At 48.2% G+C, this 17,906-nt stretch overlaps 1 protein-coding gene across 2 annotated transcripts in view; it reads left to right on the plus strand.

The window, feature by feature from the left end:
• ppl (periplakin) overlaps positions 1–17,906 on the plus strand; it is an 85,604-nt gene that overhangs the window by 57,285 nt on the left and 10,413 nt on the right. Inside the window, exons 13-19 of one of the 2 annotated variants that reach the window (XM_080206962.1) lie at positions 1,346–1,443; positions 3,607–3,636; positions 6,013–6,170; positions 8,838–9,016; positions 12,029–12,167; positions 13,644–13,837; positions 16,908–17,058. In XM_080206962.1, coding sequence (XP_080063088.1) covers positions 1,346–1,443; positions 3,607–3,636; positions 6,013–6,170; positions 8,838–9,016; positions 12,029–12,167; positions 13,644–13,837; positions 16,908–17,058 — 949 coding nt within the window. The remainder of the gene's footprint in view (positions 1–1,345; positions 1,444–3,606; positions 3,637–6,012; positions 6,171–8,837; positions 9,017–12,028; positions 12,168–13,643; positions 13,838–16,907; positions 17,059–17,906) is intronic. The other variant, XM_080206963.1, reaches the window with a different exon arrangement.

Consider the following 17,906-nt stretch of genomic DNA (forward strand, 5'->3'; position numbering starts at 1 on the left):
GTCCCTCACCCCCACCCCCTCTACGCTTCCCGTGGCGGGCAGGATGGGAAAATTCCACCCTTAAAGCAAATCTATCCCCAGGCCAATCAGAGTTTAGTGCTGGAGTTGAGCAGGAGTCACATGGCTTTCCTGGGCTTTGCAATTGGACGCTCATGAAACTAGAGCCTCTGATTGGCTGGCAGCTGTGTCGGGCAGGACGCCCTGCCTCCAGGGTCAGTAATCCCGAATCTGGCCAGTTAGCGGCTGATGGGTGCTTGGCCTCCCCCATGGGCGTGACACTGGGCTCCCACCAAACAGGGAGAGACAGCCCTGTAACTGGAACAATCCGGCCCCATGGATTCAGTACAATGGAGGCTAGTGAATGGTGATGGTGCCAACGTGCACCTCCAGGTGGCGATCTTGGCGAGATTCCTCCCTCCAGTTTACAGCGTTGATGCCTGACGGCGCTACCTCACGTGGGAGAGAGCAACAAGAAAGGGATTGGCTAAATTAACCGCCAGAGTGAAGCAGCAGCAAAAACTGGGATACGATACTGGTTCAGACTATATTTTTTCCGATTGGGCAGTGCAAGGAACATTGACTAATCGCTCTTGCCGGCATGATCGATCAACAGTCTGCCATCAGTCAATCTTCTGATCAAACCTTGACTGGTCTGAACTGGAGTTCCAATTCCATAGAATCCCTACAGTGCAGAAGGAGGCCATTCAGCCCATCAAGACTGCACCAGCTCTTTGACAGAGCATCTTTCCCCCTAACCCTTCTATTTACCCAACTAATCCCCCACAAGTCTTTGAACACTATAAGGGGTAATTTATCATGGCCAATCCACCCATCTTTGGACACTAAGGGACAAGTTACAATGGCCAACCAACTTAACCGACACATCTTTGGACACCGAGGGGCAATTTAACCCACCCCCATCTAGTCCACCTAACCCGCACATCTTTGGAGTGTGTGGGAGGAAACTGGAGCCCCCGGAGGAAACCCTCGCAGAAACGGGGAGAACATGCAAACTCCATACAGACAGTGACCCGAGGCTGGAATTGAACCCGGGTCCCTGGCGCTGTGAGGCAGCAGTGCTGACCATTGGCCCACCCAGAGAGCTGGAGTTTCCTTCAAGACGGAATTGAACCCCAGCTACCTGGCGATGTCCGTTTTAGTTATCTACAATCTGGTCTACCAGGGGAATCCTTTAAGCATTTGGAGCCCAGTTGGGAGCAGTGCCAGTCTTTTCCCAACTTTCACTGCTGCTTTTCTTCGGGGTGTGTTTGCATTGAGCAATGTTCTTCCCGGTGTTCCGTGGCTCACGTACTTGTCTATATTTCATTCTCCCTCTCCTCCCTAGCATCACCAATCAGTACAATAGTGTAAAACAGAAGAGTGCGACGACAAAGAACGCTCTACAGAAGCGATACACGGGGACAAAACAAAATGACAAACCAGGTGTGTGATTCAAGCCATTGAGAGTATCGGACAACTAAACTATTTTACCTCTTGGCCTTGCTGTTTGTATCAAGTGATCTCCGATTTGTTAAGATACGAAGAAATAGGAACAGGAATAGGCCATTTGGCTCCTCAAACCAGCTCCATTATTCAATAGAATCATGGCTGATCCCACACATTCCTCATATCCATTTTCCTGCATTTTCCCCGTAACCCTTGATTTCCTCACTGATCAAAGATCTATCTATCTCATCCTTAAATACACACAAGGACTCTACCCCCACAGCTCCCTGTAACAAGGAGATCCAAAGACTCACTACCCTCTGGGAGAAGAGATACCTCCTGATAAATTGGTCTTAAATTGGTGCCCCTTTATTCTGAGAATTGTATCCTCTGGTTCTAGACTCTCCCACGAGGAGAACCACCCTCTCGGCATTTACCCTGACAAGCCCCTTAAGAATCATAGAACATTACAGCACAGTACAGGCCCTTCGGCCCTCGATGTTGCGCCGACCAGTGGAACCAATCTAATGACCCTCTAACCTAATCTATTCCAATGTTATCCATCTGCCTAGCCACTGACCATTTGAACCCCCTTAAAGTTGGCGAGTCCACAACTGCTGCGGGCAGGGCATTCCACGCCCTTACTACCCTCTGAGTAAAGAACCTACCTCTGACATCAGTCCTATAATTACCACCCCTCAGTTTAAAGCTATGTCCCCTCGTGTTAGCCATCACCATCCGAGGAAAAAGGCTCTCCCTATCTAACCCTCTGATCATCGCGTATGCCTCAATTAGGTCACCTCTTAACCTTCTTCTCTCTAACGAAAACAACCTCAGCCTTTCCTCATAAGACCTTCCCACCATACCAGGCAACATCCTGGTAAATCTCCTCTGCACCCTTTCCAATGCTTCCACATCTTTCCTATAATGCGGCGACCAGAACTGTACGCAGTGCGGCCGCACCAGAGTTTTGTACAGTTGTAACATGACCTCACGGCTCTGAAATTCAATCCCTCTACCAATAAAAGCCAACACACCGTACGCCTTCTTAACGATCAGACGAACAATTTGTCACAGAGGGTGGTGAATTTGTGGAACTCACTGCCCTGTATTGCGATGGAGTCTGAGTTGTTAGATGGTTTCAAGAGGGAGATAGATACATTTCTAATAAAAAACGGGATGAAGGGATTTGGGGAAGAGGTTGGGAAGGTGGGTTGGGAGAGATCAGCCATAATCTGATTGAATGGCGGAGCGGACTCGAAGGGTTGTATTTGCTTACTTCTGCTCCTAATTCCCATGTTCCTAATCCAATAAGTTTTAAGAGATCTCCCATTCTTCTAAATTCTAATGAGTAGAGTCCCAATCTGTGTAACCTTTCCTCATAAGACAATCCCTCCATACTGGGGATCATCTGAGTGAGCCTTCGCTGAACTGCCTGCGATGAATTAATAGATCCTTAAATAAGGGACCAAAACTGCTCACACTCTAGCTGTGGTCTCACCAGAACCTTGTACAGTTGCAGCAAGACCCCCCCATTGTAATACTCCAACCTGCTTGAAATAATATTCCATTAGCTTTCCTGATTAGCTGCTGCATCTGTGTGTTAGTTTCCTGTATTTTGTGCGCAAGTTCCCCCAAATCCCTTTGTATTGGCACTTTCTGCAGTTTTTCTCCATTTACATAATACCCTGTTCTTTCTGTTCTTCAAATGGCCCATTTTACTCGATCTCTCCCCCTGGGGCAGCCACCTCATCCCAGGGATCTATCCAGTGAACACTCTCTTTGGGAATTATATCTTTCCCTGGATAAAGAAACTCATGATGTGGAGATGCCGGCATTGGACTGGGGGTAAACGCAATAAGAAATCTGTTGTGAGATTTCTTACTAAAGAAACTCAAGCAGTGCTCCAGCTGGGGTCTTACCAAAGTCCTGTATAATTACAGCAAAACATCATTGTTTGAACCCACTGCAATAATATTTCACTGGCCTTCCTGAATGCTTGCTACATCCGCCTGTTAACTTTCTGTGACTCTTGTACCGCCAGCTCTCTCTGCGTGCAAACCTGGTTCCGAGTCGGGGCTTGTGTATTTTGAAGCCCTTAGTCATGGATCACTCTTTCATTCAACTGATTTTGTTATTTTTCTTCTGCTTTCTTCACAGCAGTGAAGACATCCTCGGTGCCCGTGTCAAGTAGGTGACATTTTCTTATTGTACTGGGTAATACATGGTGCAGTTTTTGATCTTTAGAAGTAGCTTAACATCAGCAACTTACAATTACATGGCACCACTATCACAGGGAGGCATACTGCTTCACACAAACATTGATACAAAGGCAAAGAAGACATGCGTGTCACTGGCTGGCCAACATTTATTGCCCATCCCTAGTTGCCCTTGGAGGGCAGTTGAGAATCAACCACAGGGAATTTTCATAGAAACGTCATTGCAGTGTTAATGTAAATCTACTTGTGACACTAATAAATAAACTTTAAACCATTGCTGTAGCTCTGGAGTCACCTGTAGGCCTGACCAGGGTAAAGAATAATAGTGAACCAGATGGGTTTTTCCAACAATGGTTTCATGGTCATCAGTAGATTCTTAATTCCAGATTTTTCTTATTGAATTCAAATTCCACCATCTGCCCTGGTGGGATCCGAACCCGGTTCCCCAGATTATTAGCAGAGATTTGGGATTAATACTCTTGCAATAATACCACTAGGCCATGGCCTCACCGTGAGTCTAGGCGGATGAACGCACTGCTAACAAAGGCGAGGAGAAGGGAATGGAAAATGCATTTGGGGTGCATTTGAGGCTCTCCGAGTTCTTGGAGGATTATTGAGCTTGGGGCTGAAGGCAAAGTAACCATAGTCTCAGATGACCATAGGCTGTTCTCCCCTTGTGGTGGTGATTTAACCTCAAGGTTGCCACACCTTAGGAGATGGTACTGCTGCCTCTCAGCGCCAGGGACTCGGGTTCAATTCTGGCCTTGGGTGACTATCTGTATGGAGTTTGCACATTCTCTACGTGGGTTTCCTCTGGGTGCTCCAGTTTCCTCCTACACTCCAAGATGTGCGGGTTAGGATTGGCCATGCTGAATTGCCCCTTAGTGTCCAAAGATGTGCAGGTTAGGTGGATTGGCCATGCTAAATTGCCCCTTAGTGTCCAAAGATGTGCTGGTTAGGTGGATTGGCCATGCTAAATTGCCCCTTAGTGTCCAAAGATGTGCTGGTTAGGTGGATTGGCCATGCTAAATTGCCCCTTAGTGTCCAAAGATGTGTAGGTTAGGTGGATTGGCCATGCTAAATTGCCCCTTAGTGTCCAAAGATGTGCGGGTTAGGTGGATTGGCCATGCTAAATTGCCCCTGAGTGTCCCCAGATTTGTAGGTTAGATGGGATTAACCATGGGGAATGTGTGGGGTTACAGGGAATGGGGGAGGACCTAGGGGTAAGATGCTCTGTCAGAGAGTCAGTGCAGACTTGATGGGCTGAATGGCCTCTTCTGCGCTGTAGGGATTCCAGGAAGCTGCACTGTTAGCGTTGCTCTGTATCACAAAGCAGTCATCCAGCCAACTGAGCGAACCAACAGCCACAAAGCAACTGTGCAAACTTCGATTCAGGATGAGCAGATCACCAGCACTTCAATTACCTTCCACTCACCTGAGTTGCTTTGATGGATGGAATTGAAAAGCTCTCGAGGTCTTTGCCTCCAGGTTCTGGCAAAAACGTTGAAATCCTCCCAGTCACAGTGACTTGCTGCAGCATCCCGTTGAGATCAAAGACAGAGTGAAATTTTACTTATTTAGCGTCACAAGTAGGCTTGCATTAACACTGCAATGAAGTTACTGTGAAAATCCCCGAGTCACCACACTCCAGCACCTGTTCGGATATACTGAATTTAGCGTGGCCGATGCACCCTAACCAGCACGTCTTTCAGACTGTGGGAGGAAACCGGAGCACCCGGTGGAAACCCACACGGACACGGGGAGAATGTGCAGAGAGTGACCCAAGGCCAGAATCGAACCCGGGTCCCTGGCGCTGTGAGGTTAACCACTAACAAGGAACAAGATACAGTACCAGCACAGGAACAGGCCCTTCGGCCCTCCAAGCCTGTGCCAATCATGATGCCCTAACTAAACTAAAAAAAAACTTTCTGCCCTTACTCAGTCCGTATCCCTCTATTCCCTCCCTATTCATGTAGCCGTCCAGATACCTCTCAGACGTTGCTAATGTTCCTGCTTCCACCACCTCCTCTGGCAGCGCGTTCCAGGCACCCACCATTCCCTGCGTGAAAATCTTTCCCCGCACATCTCCCTTAAACTTTCCCCCTCTCACCTTGAACCTGTGCCCCCCCGTGTAATTGACACTTCCACCCTGGGGACGAGTATCTGACCCTGCTGCCCCAGATCTTAACGGTTTGGATTATTGAGAAGAAACTATCGTTAATGGGCAGACCTGCTGGAGAAACACGGCCGTTAGCCAAATGGGATTGGCCCGGTGAGAAATGATTATGTATGAAAGAGATAGGGTGAATCGTCATGAGTTTAACTGTATTTCCTTCCGCTCGATCAGATACCCAGGATACCCAATGCCTGAAACTGCTGTCGGATTTGGATAAGATTCAGAACAATGTGGTCAAACAGGAGAAGGCGATCCAGTCCTGCACCCGACCCCCACTGGAGCACAAGAGACCCATCCAGGATAGCAAAGATCGCATTCAAGATCTGAAGGTTAGCTCAGTTACTGAAAGGTTTCAATTTGATTTATTATTGTTACATGTATTAACATACAATGAAAAGTATTGTTTCTTGCTCGCGATACAGATGAAGCATACCGTTCACAGAGAAGGAAAGTAGAGGGTACAGAACGTAGTGTTACAGTCATAGGGTGTAGAGAAAGATCAACTTAGTGCAAGGGAGGACCATTCAAAAGTCTGACAGCAGCAGGGAAGAAGCTGTTCTTGAGTTGGTTGGTACGTGACCCCAAACTTTTTCCTGATGGAAGAGAGAATGTCTGGGGTGTCCTTAATCATGGTGCCTACTTTTTCAAAGCAGCGGGAAGTGCAAACAGAGTCAGTGATTTGATTTGATTTGATCTGATTTATTGTCAAATGTATTAGCATATAGTGAAAGTATTGTTCCTTGCGTGCTATACAGACAAAGCATACATAGAGAAGGAATGGATAGGGTGCAGAATGTAGTGTTACAGTCATAGGGTGTAGAGAAAGAACAATTTAATGCGAGGTAGGACCATTCAAAAGTCTGACAGCAGCAGGGAAGAAGCTGTTCTTGAGTCGGTTAGTTCGTGACCTCAGACTTTTGTATTTTTTTCCCAGTGGAAGGTGGAAAAGACAATGTCTGGGGTGTGTGGGGTCCTTAATTATGCTGCTTGCTTTGCCGAGATAGCGACAGAGCCAATGGATGGGAGGCTACGGAGAGAATTTGCATTTATATAGATAGCGCTTTTTATAGATAAACTCAGTGGTACAGTGGTTAGCTCCACAGCTCCAGGGACCCGACTTCAGTCCTGGTCTCGGATGATCGTCTGTGTGGAGTTTGCATGTCGCCTTGTATTTGCATGGGTTTCCTCTGGGTGCTCTGGTTTCCTCCCACTGTTCAAAGATGCCCATGTTAGGTGGGTTGGCCTTAGTGTCAGGGTTGCAAGCAAGTGGGGCTACGGGGATAGGACCTGTGTGGAATTGTTTTTGGTGCAGCCTTGATGGGCCAAATGACCTCCATTCTGCTCTGTAGGGATCCTATGATTCTGGGTCTGGCAGCATCTGTGGAGAGAGAAACACAGTTAACTTCCAAGTCTGCACGACCCATCTACAGAACTGAAAAGGGAGAGAAATGTGATGGGTGAGATACTTGGAGAGGAGGGGATGGGACAGGGTGGGAAAACCCTGATAGGTCAGAACTAAGGAGGGATTGACAAAGGGGTTGTTAATGGCGCCACTGAGGACTCAGGAGTGGTAATAGTGGCAAAGGTGAGATAGCAGCGTTAATAGAACAATGTGCTGAGTGGGGACAAAACTGAACAACAAGGAGCAGTGACCATGTGGGGTAGGGGTGGGTCAGGGTAGGGCAAGGCAGGGAAACCTAGAAACGGAGAACAAAAGGCGGGAGTCGAGATGGGGGATTTTCACACATCAGAGTGAATGCAGTCCTCTCGCACGGTATAAAACTAACAGCCAATGTGCACCAATGAAACTGAGATAATTGCTGGTGCACGAGGAACACTGAAATAGATTAGTGACATTATATATCCACCTGAGACAGCAGACGTATTGCCTTCCAGCAGTGTAACTGTAACTGAATTATCCACTTGGATCATGCATTGAATCCTAGAATAAAACTTCATCTCACAACCTTCTGACTCAGAGGCAGGTCTGCAGCCTGACTCTCTCACATTCTGTCGGGATGTAGGTGTAAGTTGATGAGCATTTGTATGCAGTTGGCACATTCTCCCCGTGTCTGCGTGGGTTTCCTCCAGGTGCTCTGGTTTCCTCCCTCAATCTAAAGATGTGTTGGATTGGGTGGATTGGCCATGGTAAATTGCTGTTTAGTGGCAGGAGGATTGGCAGGGTAAATACGCGGGGATACAGGAATAGGGCTTAGGTGGGATTGTAGTTGGTGCAGACTCGATAGGCCACATAAGAACATAAGAACTAGGAGCAGGAGTAGGTGATCTGGCCCCTCGAGTCTGCTCCGCCATTCAATAAGATCATGGTTGATCTTTTCGTGGACTCAGCTCCACTTACCTGCCTGCGCACCATAACCCTTAATTCCTTTACTGTTCAAAAATCTATCTATCCTTGCCTTAAAAACATTCAATGAGGTAGCCTCCACTCCTTCACTGGGCCACAGATTCACAACCCTTTGGGTGAAGAAGTTCCTCCTCAACTCGATCCTAAATCTGCTCCCCCTTATTTTGAGGCCATGCCCCCTAGTTCTAGTCTTACCTCCCAGTGGAAACAAACTCAATGCTTCTATCTTGTCTCTTCCCTTCATAATTTTGTATATTTCTATAAGATCGCCCCTCGTTCTTCTGAATTCTGATTCATTCTTCAGAAATGGCCTCCTTCTGCATTGTAGAGTTCTATTTTTATTATTCACTCATGGGGCATAGGCATCGCTTATGATCCAGCTGTTGATACATTTATTCTTCAAATCACGAAACTACCATGTTGTGAATTTAAGGAGCTCAATTTAATTCCCGACACAGAGGGATTGTTGGGTTTGATGGGTCGAATGGTCTCCTCTACCTAGCGTGGATTCTATGACTTCAGAAACTTGATTGGTTTTTGGTGTTGGGGCCGTTTTGAAACGGGATGGACGTTCCTGAATGTGATTAACATCGAGCTGGCTCTTTTATAAATCTCCTTTTCCGTCTTCCAGAACATCAGCAATTCCATCGGCCAAATTGAAATCGCTAAGCTGTCGAAGGAGAGGGAATGCCAGAGCTTTCTCTCGCAGAACCCGCAAGTAGCGGGGGCACCCCAGCTCCGCACCAAACTCGACGACACAAACAACAAGTTTGAGCAGGTCAGCCTCCTGCTCAACTGCTCCGAGGAGAAGTAAGTGACGTTTGTTTTTACACCGTGGGGTTTTCCAGAGCTTCCGGGGCAGGACTTGAACTCGGGAAGTTTAGATTATTCCGCGTGATGTCATCTGCTCAAGGAAATCTGAGGAGAGAGTTGGCAGGAATCACGGAATCTTTGCATTGCAGAACGAGGCCAATCGGCCCATCGAGTCTGCACCGGCTCTCTCTGGAGGAACATCCTATCTAATCCCAGTCCCCTACCTTCACCCCGTAACCTTCATTCAGGTAGCAATCCAATTCCCTTTTGAGTGCCTCGATCCAACCTGTCTCCACCTGAGAGGAGAGTTTTTCACTCAGAGGGGGGAGAGTGAGTGGAATCGGCTGCCGTCGGTGGTGGTGGAGGCAAACTCGTTGGGGTCTTTTAAGAGATTTCTGGATGAGTACATGGGATTTAACGGGATTGAGGGTTATAGATAGGCCTGGTAGGTAGGGATGTGATCGGTGCAACTTGTGGGCCAAAGGGCCTGTTTGTGCTGTAGTGTTCTATGTTCCTTCCAGACCACCCTTCGGGTGAAGACATTTTTTCCCCACATCAAGTTTACTCCCTTTGCCCATTATTTTGACTCCGTACTCTCTCATTCTTGATGCTCTCTAAAGTGGGAACAGTTTCTCACCACTTACCCCTGTCCAATGCTTCTCATGATTTCCATCAGCTCTATCTACATAAGAACATAAGAACATAAGAAATAGGAGCAGGAGTAGGCCATCTAGCCCTTCGAGCCTGCCCCGCCATTCAATAAGATCATGGCTGATCTGTCGTGGCTCAGTTCCACTTTCCCGCCCTCTCCCCATAACCCTTAATCCCCTCTCTTATCAAGAACCCATCAACCCGCTTCTTAAAAATATTTAGCGAGGCAGCCTCCACCACTTCAACGGGCAGAGAATTCCAGAGATTCACCACCCTTTGAGTGAAGAAGTTCCTCCTCAACTCCGTTCTAAACCGCCCCCCCCCCCCTTTATCTTGAGGCTGTGCCCCCTAGTCCTACTGTCTTTTTTGAGCGGGAAGAGTCTCTCCACCTCTATCCTATCCATCCCATTCATCATCTTATACGTCTCAATGAGATCTCCCCTCATTCTTCTAAACTCTAACGAGTACAAGCCTAGTTTATTCAGCCTCTCCTCATAGCTCAACCCCCTCAACTCCGGTATCAGCCTAGTAAACCTCCTCTGCACTCCCTCCAAGGCCAAAATATCTTTGCGCAGGTGCGGCGCCCAAAACTGCACACAGTACTCCAGCTGCGGCCTCACCAATGCCCTATACAGCTGCAGCAAGACCTCCCTACTTTTATATTCAATCCCCCTCGCTATGAAGGCCAGCATCCCATTCGCCTTCCTGACCACCTGCTGCACCTGCAAGCTGGGTTTTTGCGACTCATGCACAAGGACCCCGAGGTCCCTCTGCACCGTCGCCTGCTGCAGTTTTTCGCCCCGTAAGTAATAGTCCTTCCTACCATTCTTCCTACCAAAGTGGACCACCTCACACTCGCCAACATTAAATTCCATTTGCCATTTCCTGGCCCATTCGCCCAGCCTATCTAGATCCTTCTGCAGACTCTCCACACCCTCCGCACAATTTGCCGTTCCCCCAATCTTGGTGTCATCAGCAAATTTCGACACCCTACACTCGGTTCCCTCCTCCAGATCATCTATATAAATGGTAAATAGCTGAGGCCCCAGCACCGACCCCTGGGGCACTCCACTAGTCACCATCCGCCAATCCGAATAGCACCCATTGACCCCCACTCTCTGCCTCCTATTTGACAACCAATCCTCTATCCACGCTAACACCCTACCCCCAACTCCATGCCCCCTGACCTTCTGCAATAACCTCTTGTGAGGTACCTTAGTCTCCCCTCAGCCTTCATTTCTCCAAGGAAAACACTCCCAGCTTCTCCAATCTATCCTCAAAGCCACAGGTCTTTATCCCTGGTGATAAAGTTCAGAACCTGCCAAATCTGGAATATGTGCTTTGTAGAAAAAGTTTAAAGTTTATTCACAAGTAGGCTCACATTAACACCGCAACCCAGTTACTGTGAAAATCCCCCACTCGGGCACGTGTTCGGGTACACAGAGAGGGAGAATTTAGCACGGCCAATGCACCTAACCAGCACGTTCTTCAGACTGTGGGAGGAAACCGGAGCACCCGGAGGAAACCCATGCAGACACGGGGAGAATGTGCAGGCTCTGCACAGACTGTGACCCGAGCCTGGAATCGAACCTGGGTCCCTGGCGCTGTGTGGCAGCATTGGAGAGGCCGCCCAGTAACAGTCATTAAATGGTTACTGTCTAATTAATCTTATTTTCCTTACAAGGAAACACTGGGTGTAAAATAGGCAGCTGTCCATGGTCCAGCTGCCCAGTTTCCTTTCCATTTTATTCAGGATCAACATGGCAGGCAGCCCTTTTGCCCTCAAGTTGTACAATGTGAGTGGAGGTAGCATTAGCATGGGTTAAAGAGATGTATATTGTCTCCAGACAGGGCAGTTGTCTGCATCTTTAAGACTTGAATAGCAGGTTAGCTGTAAAGACTCACATTCTAATCAGTATTCTGTAAACTGTGTGTGAGTTTATACGCCTTTCTCTGATCAGAACCTCCCACACACCTGATGAAGGAACACCGTTTCCAAAAGCGTGTGGGTTTACTATCAAATAAACTGGTTGGACTCTAACCCGGTGTTGTGAGACTATGGTTAGGGCACAGCAGGATCCCAGGCTGCAGGGTCTGGGTGCCGGCGCTGGAGTCCCATCTCAAAACGTATGATGCCATTGAGCTCCCACTGGGCGTGTGAATTCATGCGGATGTGTACCGCTGTATTTGTCTTTTCCCCGTACCTGACGCTGGTTGTGGCGTGATTTGTAGAACCCCAACAGTGCAGGAAGAGGCCATTTGGCCCATCCAGTCTGCACCGGCTCTCTGAAAGACAGCCTTTGATCCTCTGCGCCGGAGACAATGAATGACGGGCACACTACTTTACCATCCTCACAGGGCTCAGGCTGTGAACAAGTTGGAGAACAGCCTCCAGAAAGGCAGAAACACTTTGTCTGAGTTCGAGAACAAATTGGTGAAGGATCAGACTGTTCCTGATAGTATCTGGGCATTGGATACCAAGAAACAGGAGCTTGAGGTGAGCATTATCTCCGAATGTATGACGCTCAGATATAGCCTGGCCTGGGTGAACTGCTCGGAAACAGTATTTCCACCCAGGAAATAGCCTTTCTAATCCGCCTTTCGTCACCTGTACTGGGGTCACTCCATTAGATATGTCACCAATCTCTTACTGCCATTCCTCATTGCATCACCCAAACCATTCTGTTTGGGACCCATCTCAATTTAAATCATAGAATCCCGACAGAAGGAGGCCATTTGGCCCATCGAGTCTGCACGGACCACAATCCCACCCAGACCCTATCCCCATACATTTATCCTAGCCAGTCTCCCTGACCCTAAGGGGTAATTTAGCCAACCCACTTAACACGCACATCTTTGGACTGTGGGCGGAAACTGGAGCACTCGGACGATGAATGGGATGGATGAATTAAGGTGATGAATGGGATGGATAGGATAGAGGTGGAGAGACTCTTCCCGCTCAGAAAGGACAGTAGGACTAGAGGGCACAGCCTCAAGATAAAGGGGGGGCGGTTTAGAATGGAGTTGAGGAGGAACTTCTTCACTCAAAGGGTGGTGAATCTCTGGAATTCTCTGCCCGTTGAAGTGGTGGAGGCTGCCTCGCTAAATACATTTAAGACGCGGGTTGATGGGTTTTTGATAAGCGAGGGGATTAAGGGTTATGGGGAGAGGGCGGGAATGTGGAACCGAGCCACGACAGATCAGCCATGATCTTATTGAATGACGGGGCAGGCTCGAAGGGCTAGATGGCCTACTCCTGCTCCTATTTCTTATGTTCTTATGAAACCCATGAAGACACGGGGAGAACATGCAGATTCTGCACAGAGACCCAAGCCGAGAATCGAACCTGGGTCCCTGGCGCTGTGAGGCAGCAATACTAACCACTGTGCCACCGTGCCCCGTTATGTTTCAGTGCCCCTAATTAATGCCGTAATTCCTTTTTTTTTAATTTTAAACTTTATTTATTAGTGTCACAAGAAGGCTTACGTTAACGCTGCAATGAAGTTACTGTGAAAACCTCCCAGTCGCCACTCTCTGACACCTGTCTGTGTACACTGAGGGAGAATTTAGCACGGCCAATGCACCCTAACCAGCACGTCTTTCGGACTGTGGGAAGAAACCGGAGCACCCGGAGAAAACCCACGCAGATATCGGGAGAATGCGCAGACTCCACATAGACAGGGGCCCGAGCCGGGAATCGAACCTGGGTCCCTGGCGCTATGAGGCAGCAGTGCCACCCTTACCTTCAAGAAAGATTCCTGCTTTTAATTTGAATATCTTTGTGACAAGCTACCCGATTTGAGAAGATATTCTGGAATCAGTAACGGTTTGGCTGGAGACACGGGGGATATGAGGGTGTGGATGGGCGCTGTGAGGCAGCAGTATGAGCCACTGTGCTGCCGCGCAGGTAGGAAGAACATGTCTTCACCCCTCATTGTGTTGCGTGTAATCCAGTCTTTAATTTTTCCAACAGGCCATGCGCTCAGAACTCAAGTCGAAGAAACCAGTCTTGCAGGAGACTGAGCAGAACCTCAACACGGTCAAGAAAAACTGCAACGTGCTGACTGACAACTTTCAGGAGCATTGTCCGGATGTCGAGCGACAGGCCACTGAGGTCAAGAAACTCAACCAGCGCTACAACAATCTCCACAAGCAGCTGGACATCCGGTTAGTTCTCCATTTTCCCTTGAAACTCTAATATCGCAATAATCAGGCTGGCTAGCAACTGACCAGAGGCTCCGAGAAAGACTAGATACATCTCCATTTACAACCTTCAGACCAATTTACTATTTCTGTAGTGTAATCGTACTGGTGTTCAACCCTCCAAGTCTGTGCCGATCGCACTGTCCTATCTAGACCAAACTGCTTTGTATCCTTCTATTCCCCATCTGTTCATGTGTCTATCAGATAAGTCTTAAATGTCACTTATCAGTGCATTCCAGCACCCTCTGTGTAAAATCCTTCCCCCCGCACATCTCCACTGCACCTATTCCTCCCCTTACCTTGAACTTGTACCCCCTCGTAATTGTCATTTTTGCCTGGGGAAAATGCTTCCAACGATCCACCCTATTTATACCCCTCGTAATTTTATAAACTTCTATCAGGTCGCCCTTCAGCCTCCGTCTTTCCAGGGAGAACAATCCCAGTTTAGAACATAGAACATTACAGCGCAGTACAGGCCCTTCAGCCCTCGATGTTGCGCCGACCACTGGAACCAATCTAATGACCCTCTAACCTAAACTATTCCAATGTTATCCATCTGCCTATCCACTGACCATTTGAACGCCCTTAAAGTTGGCGAGTCCACAACTGCTGCGGGCAGGGCATTCCACACCCTTACTACCCTCTGAGTAAAGAGGGTACAAAGTTTATTCAGTCCCTCCTCATAACTAACACCCCCCTCCATACCAGGCAACATCCTGGTAAACCTTTCCAGTCCTCTCTTCAAAGCCTCCACATCCTTCTGGTAGCGTGGCAACCAGAATTGGACACAGTATTCTAAATGTGGCCTAACCAACATTTTATATTTCTGCAACATAATTTTCCAACTTTTATACTCGATGCCCAGCCGATGAAGGCAAGCTTGCCACAGGCTTTCTTCACCACCTGTGCTGCCACGTTTAAGGACCTGCACGCCCAGGTAGGAGATTCAGCTATGATGGCACGGTGGCACAGTGATTAGCATCACCTCTCAGCACCAGGGACCCGGGTTCAAATCTGGTCTAGTGTCACTGTCTGTGCGGAATCTGCACATTCTCCCCACATCTGCATGGGTTTCCTCTGGGTGCTCCGGTTTCTTCCCACAGTCTAAAGATGTGCTGGTTAGGTAGATTGGCCATGCTAAGTTGCCCCTTAGTGTCCCAAGATTAGGGGGATTAGCCATGGGAAATGTGTGGGGTAATGGGGCTAGAGCAGGATTTAGGGTCAGGGCAAGATACTCTGTCAGAATCAGTGCAGACCCAATGGGCCAAATGGCCTCTTCTGCACAGTAGGGATTCTATGCTCCTATTCTATAAATTTGTACAAGCAAGATCCCACAGATAGGCTGGTGATAACAGCCAAATTATCTTTTCTTTCACTGAATAAGTGGGGCACTGGGGAGAACTTCCATCCTCTCCTTCGAACTAATGCTATGGGATCTATTTTGTCCTCCTTAGATAGAGGACAGTGCATAGGCCCAGTGTTTCATCAAAAGATAGCACCGTTGACAGTGCAGCACTCCCTCAGTATGGCACTGGAGTGGCAGCTCCTTAATATCCCTGCCCATTAGAAGCAGGCAATACCAAGTGGTGGACAACCTGTTAATGGCAACGTGTGTTTAAAATAAAATATTCTAGCAAATCAAGAACTATTCGTATGCTTTAGTATATTTAAAGTTTTTTATTTATTGGTCACAAGTAAGCTGATATTAACACTGCAATGAAGTTATTGTGAAAATCCCCTAGTCGCCACGTTCTGACTCCTGTTTGTGTAACACTGAGGGAGAATTTAGCATCGCCAATGCATCTAACCAGCACATCTTTGGACTGTGGGAGGAAACCCACGCAGACATTGGGAGAACATGCAGACTCCACACAGACAGTGACCCGAGCCAGGAATTGAACCTGGGTCCCTGGCATTGTAAGACAGCAGTGCTAACTACTGTGCCATCATGTTGCCCCTTTTAGAAGGGATGATGGGGCATAAGGGAATATTTTTATTCCATTTCTCTCGTATCGATTCCCAGCTTAAGGACAGCGACCATTGTTATTTTGTTGTCTGCTCTCCCTCTCCATTTTAGGAAGGTTAAATGCTGGAGCCAGTTAGTCTGACAGTCTGTATTTGCCAGGTTACCTTTGCAGCATTACCACAAATGTTTCTACACTTCTTTCAAGTGTAACCGTAACGACTGAGCTTCATCGTGGGCCGGGGGGTGGGGGGGAGCGTGGTGATGGAGCAGGTGGTGGGGGTGGTGGGTGGATTGTGGTCGTGGAGCAGGTGGTGTCGTGGGAGATGGAGATGAGCGGTGATGCAGATGTGGGAGGTGTGACAGGCTGGTGGGGTGCGGGTTGGTTTTTGTGAGGGTGATGTTGGGAGTGTGGCATGTGTGGGGGTGTGGCGGGGAGGTGGGGGGCGGCGGTGAGAGTAAAAGGGTATGGCAAGGTTGTGGGGGGGTGGGGGTTGGTGATTGTGGGGGGGTGTGGGTTCGTTGTTGTGCATGTGGGGGGAGGGGTATGTGGGGCAGTGTGGAGGGGTGTGGGTTGGTTCTGTGTGGGTGATTGTGGGGGGGTGCAGTGGTGGGGGTTGTTTGGGAGAGTGTAGGGGTGGGGGTTGGTGGTTCTGCGGGTGAATGTGGGGGTGCGGGGAGTGAAGGGTATGTGGGGTGTGGGGGTTGGTTATTGTGTGGGTGATTGTGGGGGTGGAGGGGTATGTGGGGTGTGGGGGTTGGTTGCTGTGGGGGTGATTGTGGGGGTGCGGGGAGTGGGTTGGTGTTCAGTGGGGGGGCTGTGGAGGATCGAGAGGGAAATGGAGACCATGATCAGGTCGGCTATGATCTTATTGAATGGTGGGGTAGGTTTGAGGGGCTGAATGGCCTGTTCCTGCACCAATTTCCTATGATCTGGTCGTGTAGAGGGGGTGATAGATCCAGTTTGAAAGCTTTATTTTGAGAGCTGTTTCCTCATTAGGTTTTGAATGAGTGAATTGAGAGGAAGGGAATGCATTGCGGCTCCTTCATCACCTTCTTCTGATTAAACAGGTCTGAAAACCTACAAAAGGCGAAGGACTCCTACGCAGATTTCCGGAGCGGCAGTGACGCTTTGGACAGCTGGCTGTCTAACGTACCCAACTATGAACCACGCGAGACAGATAGCGCCAAATCGATTGACAACAAACTGAAGAATCAGATGGTACGGCGCTTAAAATTAACGTGTAATGGCACAGTACACCCGGTTAATATTCAATGATATCAATACTGGAGAGTGAATGTATTTCACAATCTTCATTCACATCAGTCTCTGTACCAGTGGAAGAGAAACACAAAGGCAGATGGTCTTGATGGCACTGGGGACAACACCCATTGGTTTCTTTATCAATAGACAGACTGGGCCTGAAGGGTGGTATCACAATTCGATTTTGGTTTGATTTATTATTGTGACATGTATAAACGTCCAGTGAAAAGTATTGTTTCTTGCACACTATACAGACAAAGCATATTGTTCATAGAGAAGGAAAGGAGAGAGTGCAGAATGTAGTGTTACAGTCATAGCTAGGGTGTAGAGAAAGATCAACTTAGTGCGAGGTAAGTCCATTCAAAAGTCTAACGACAGCAGTGAAGAAGCTGTTCTTGAGTTGGTTGGTACGTGACCTCAGACTTTTGTATCTTTTTCCCGATGGAAGAAGGTGGAAGAGAGAATGTCCGAGATGCGTGATTAATTATGCTGGCTACTTTGTCGGGGCAGTGGGAAATGTAGACAGAGTCAATGGATGGGAGGCTTGTCTGCGTGATGGATTGAGCTATATTCACAGTCTTTTTTAGCTCCTTGCAGTCTTGGGCAGGGCAGGAGTCCATACCAAGCTGTGATACAACCAGAAAGAATGCTTTCTATGGTGCATCTGTAACAGTTGGCGAGAGTCATCGCGTACAGCCAAATTTCCTTAATCTGCTGAGAAAGTGATGGGTTTCCTTAACTACAGTGTCAGCATGGGGGGACCAGGACAGGTTGTTGGTGATCTGGACACCTAAAAACTTGAAGCT

The sequence above is a fragment of the Carcharhinus amblyrhynchos genome, chromosome 18 (genome assembly GCF_965287045.1).
Source record: "Carcharhinus amblyrhynchos chromosome 18, sCarAmb.v2.hapA, whole genome shotgun sequence".
NCBI classification, from domain to species: domain Eukaryota; kingdom Metazoa; phylum Chordata; class Chondrichthyes; order Carcharhiniformes; family Carcharhinidae; genus Carcharhinus; species Carcharhinus amblyrhynchos.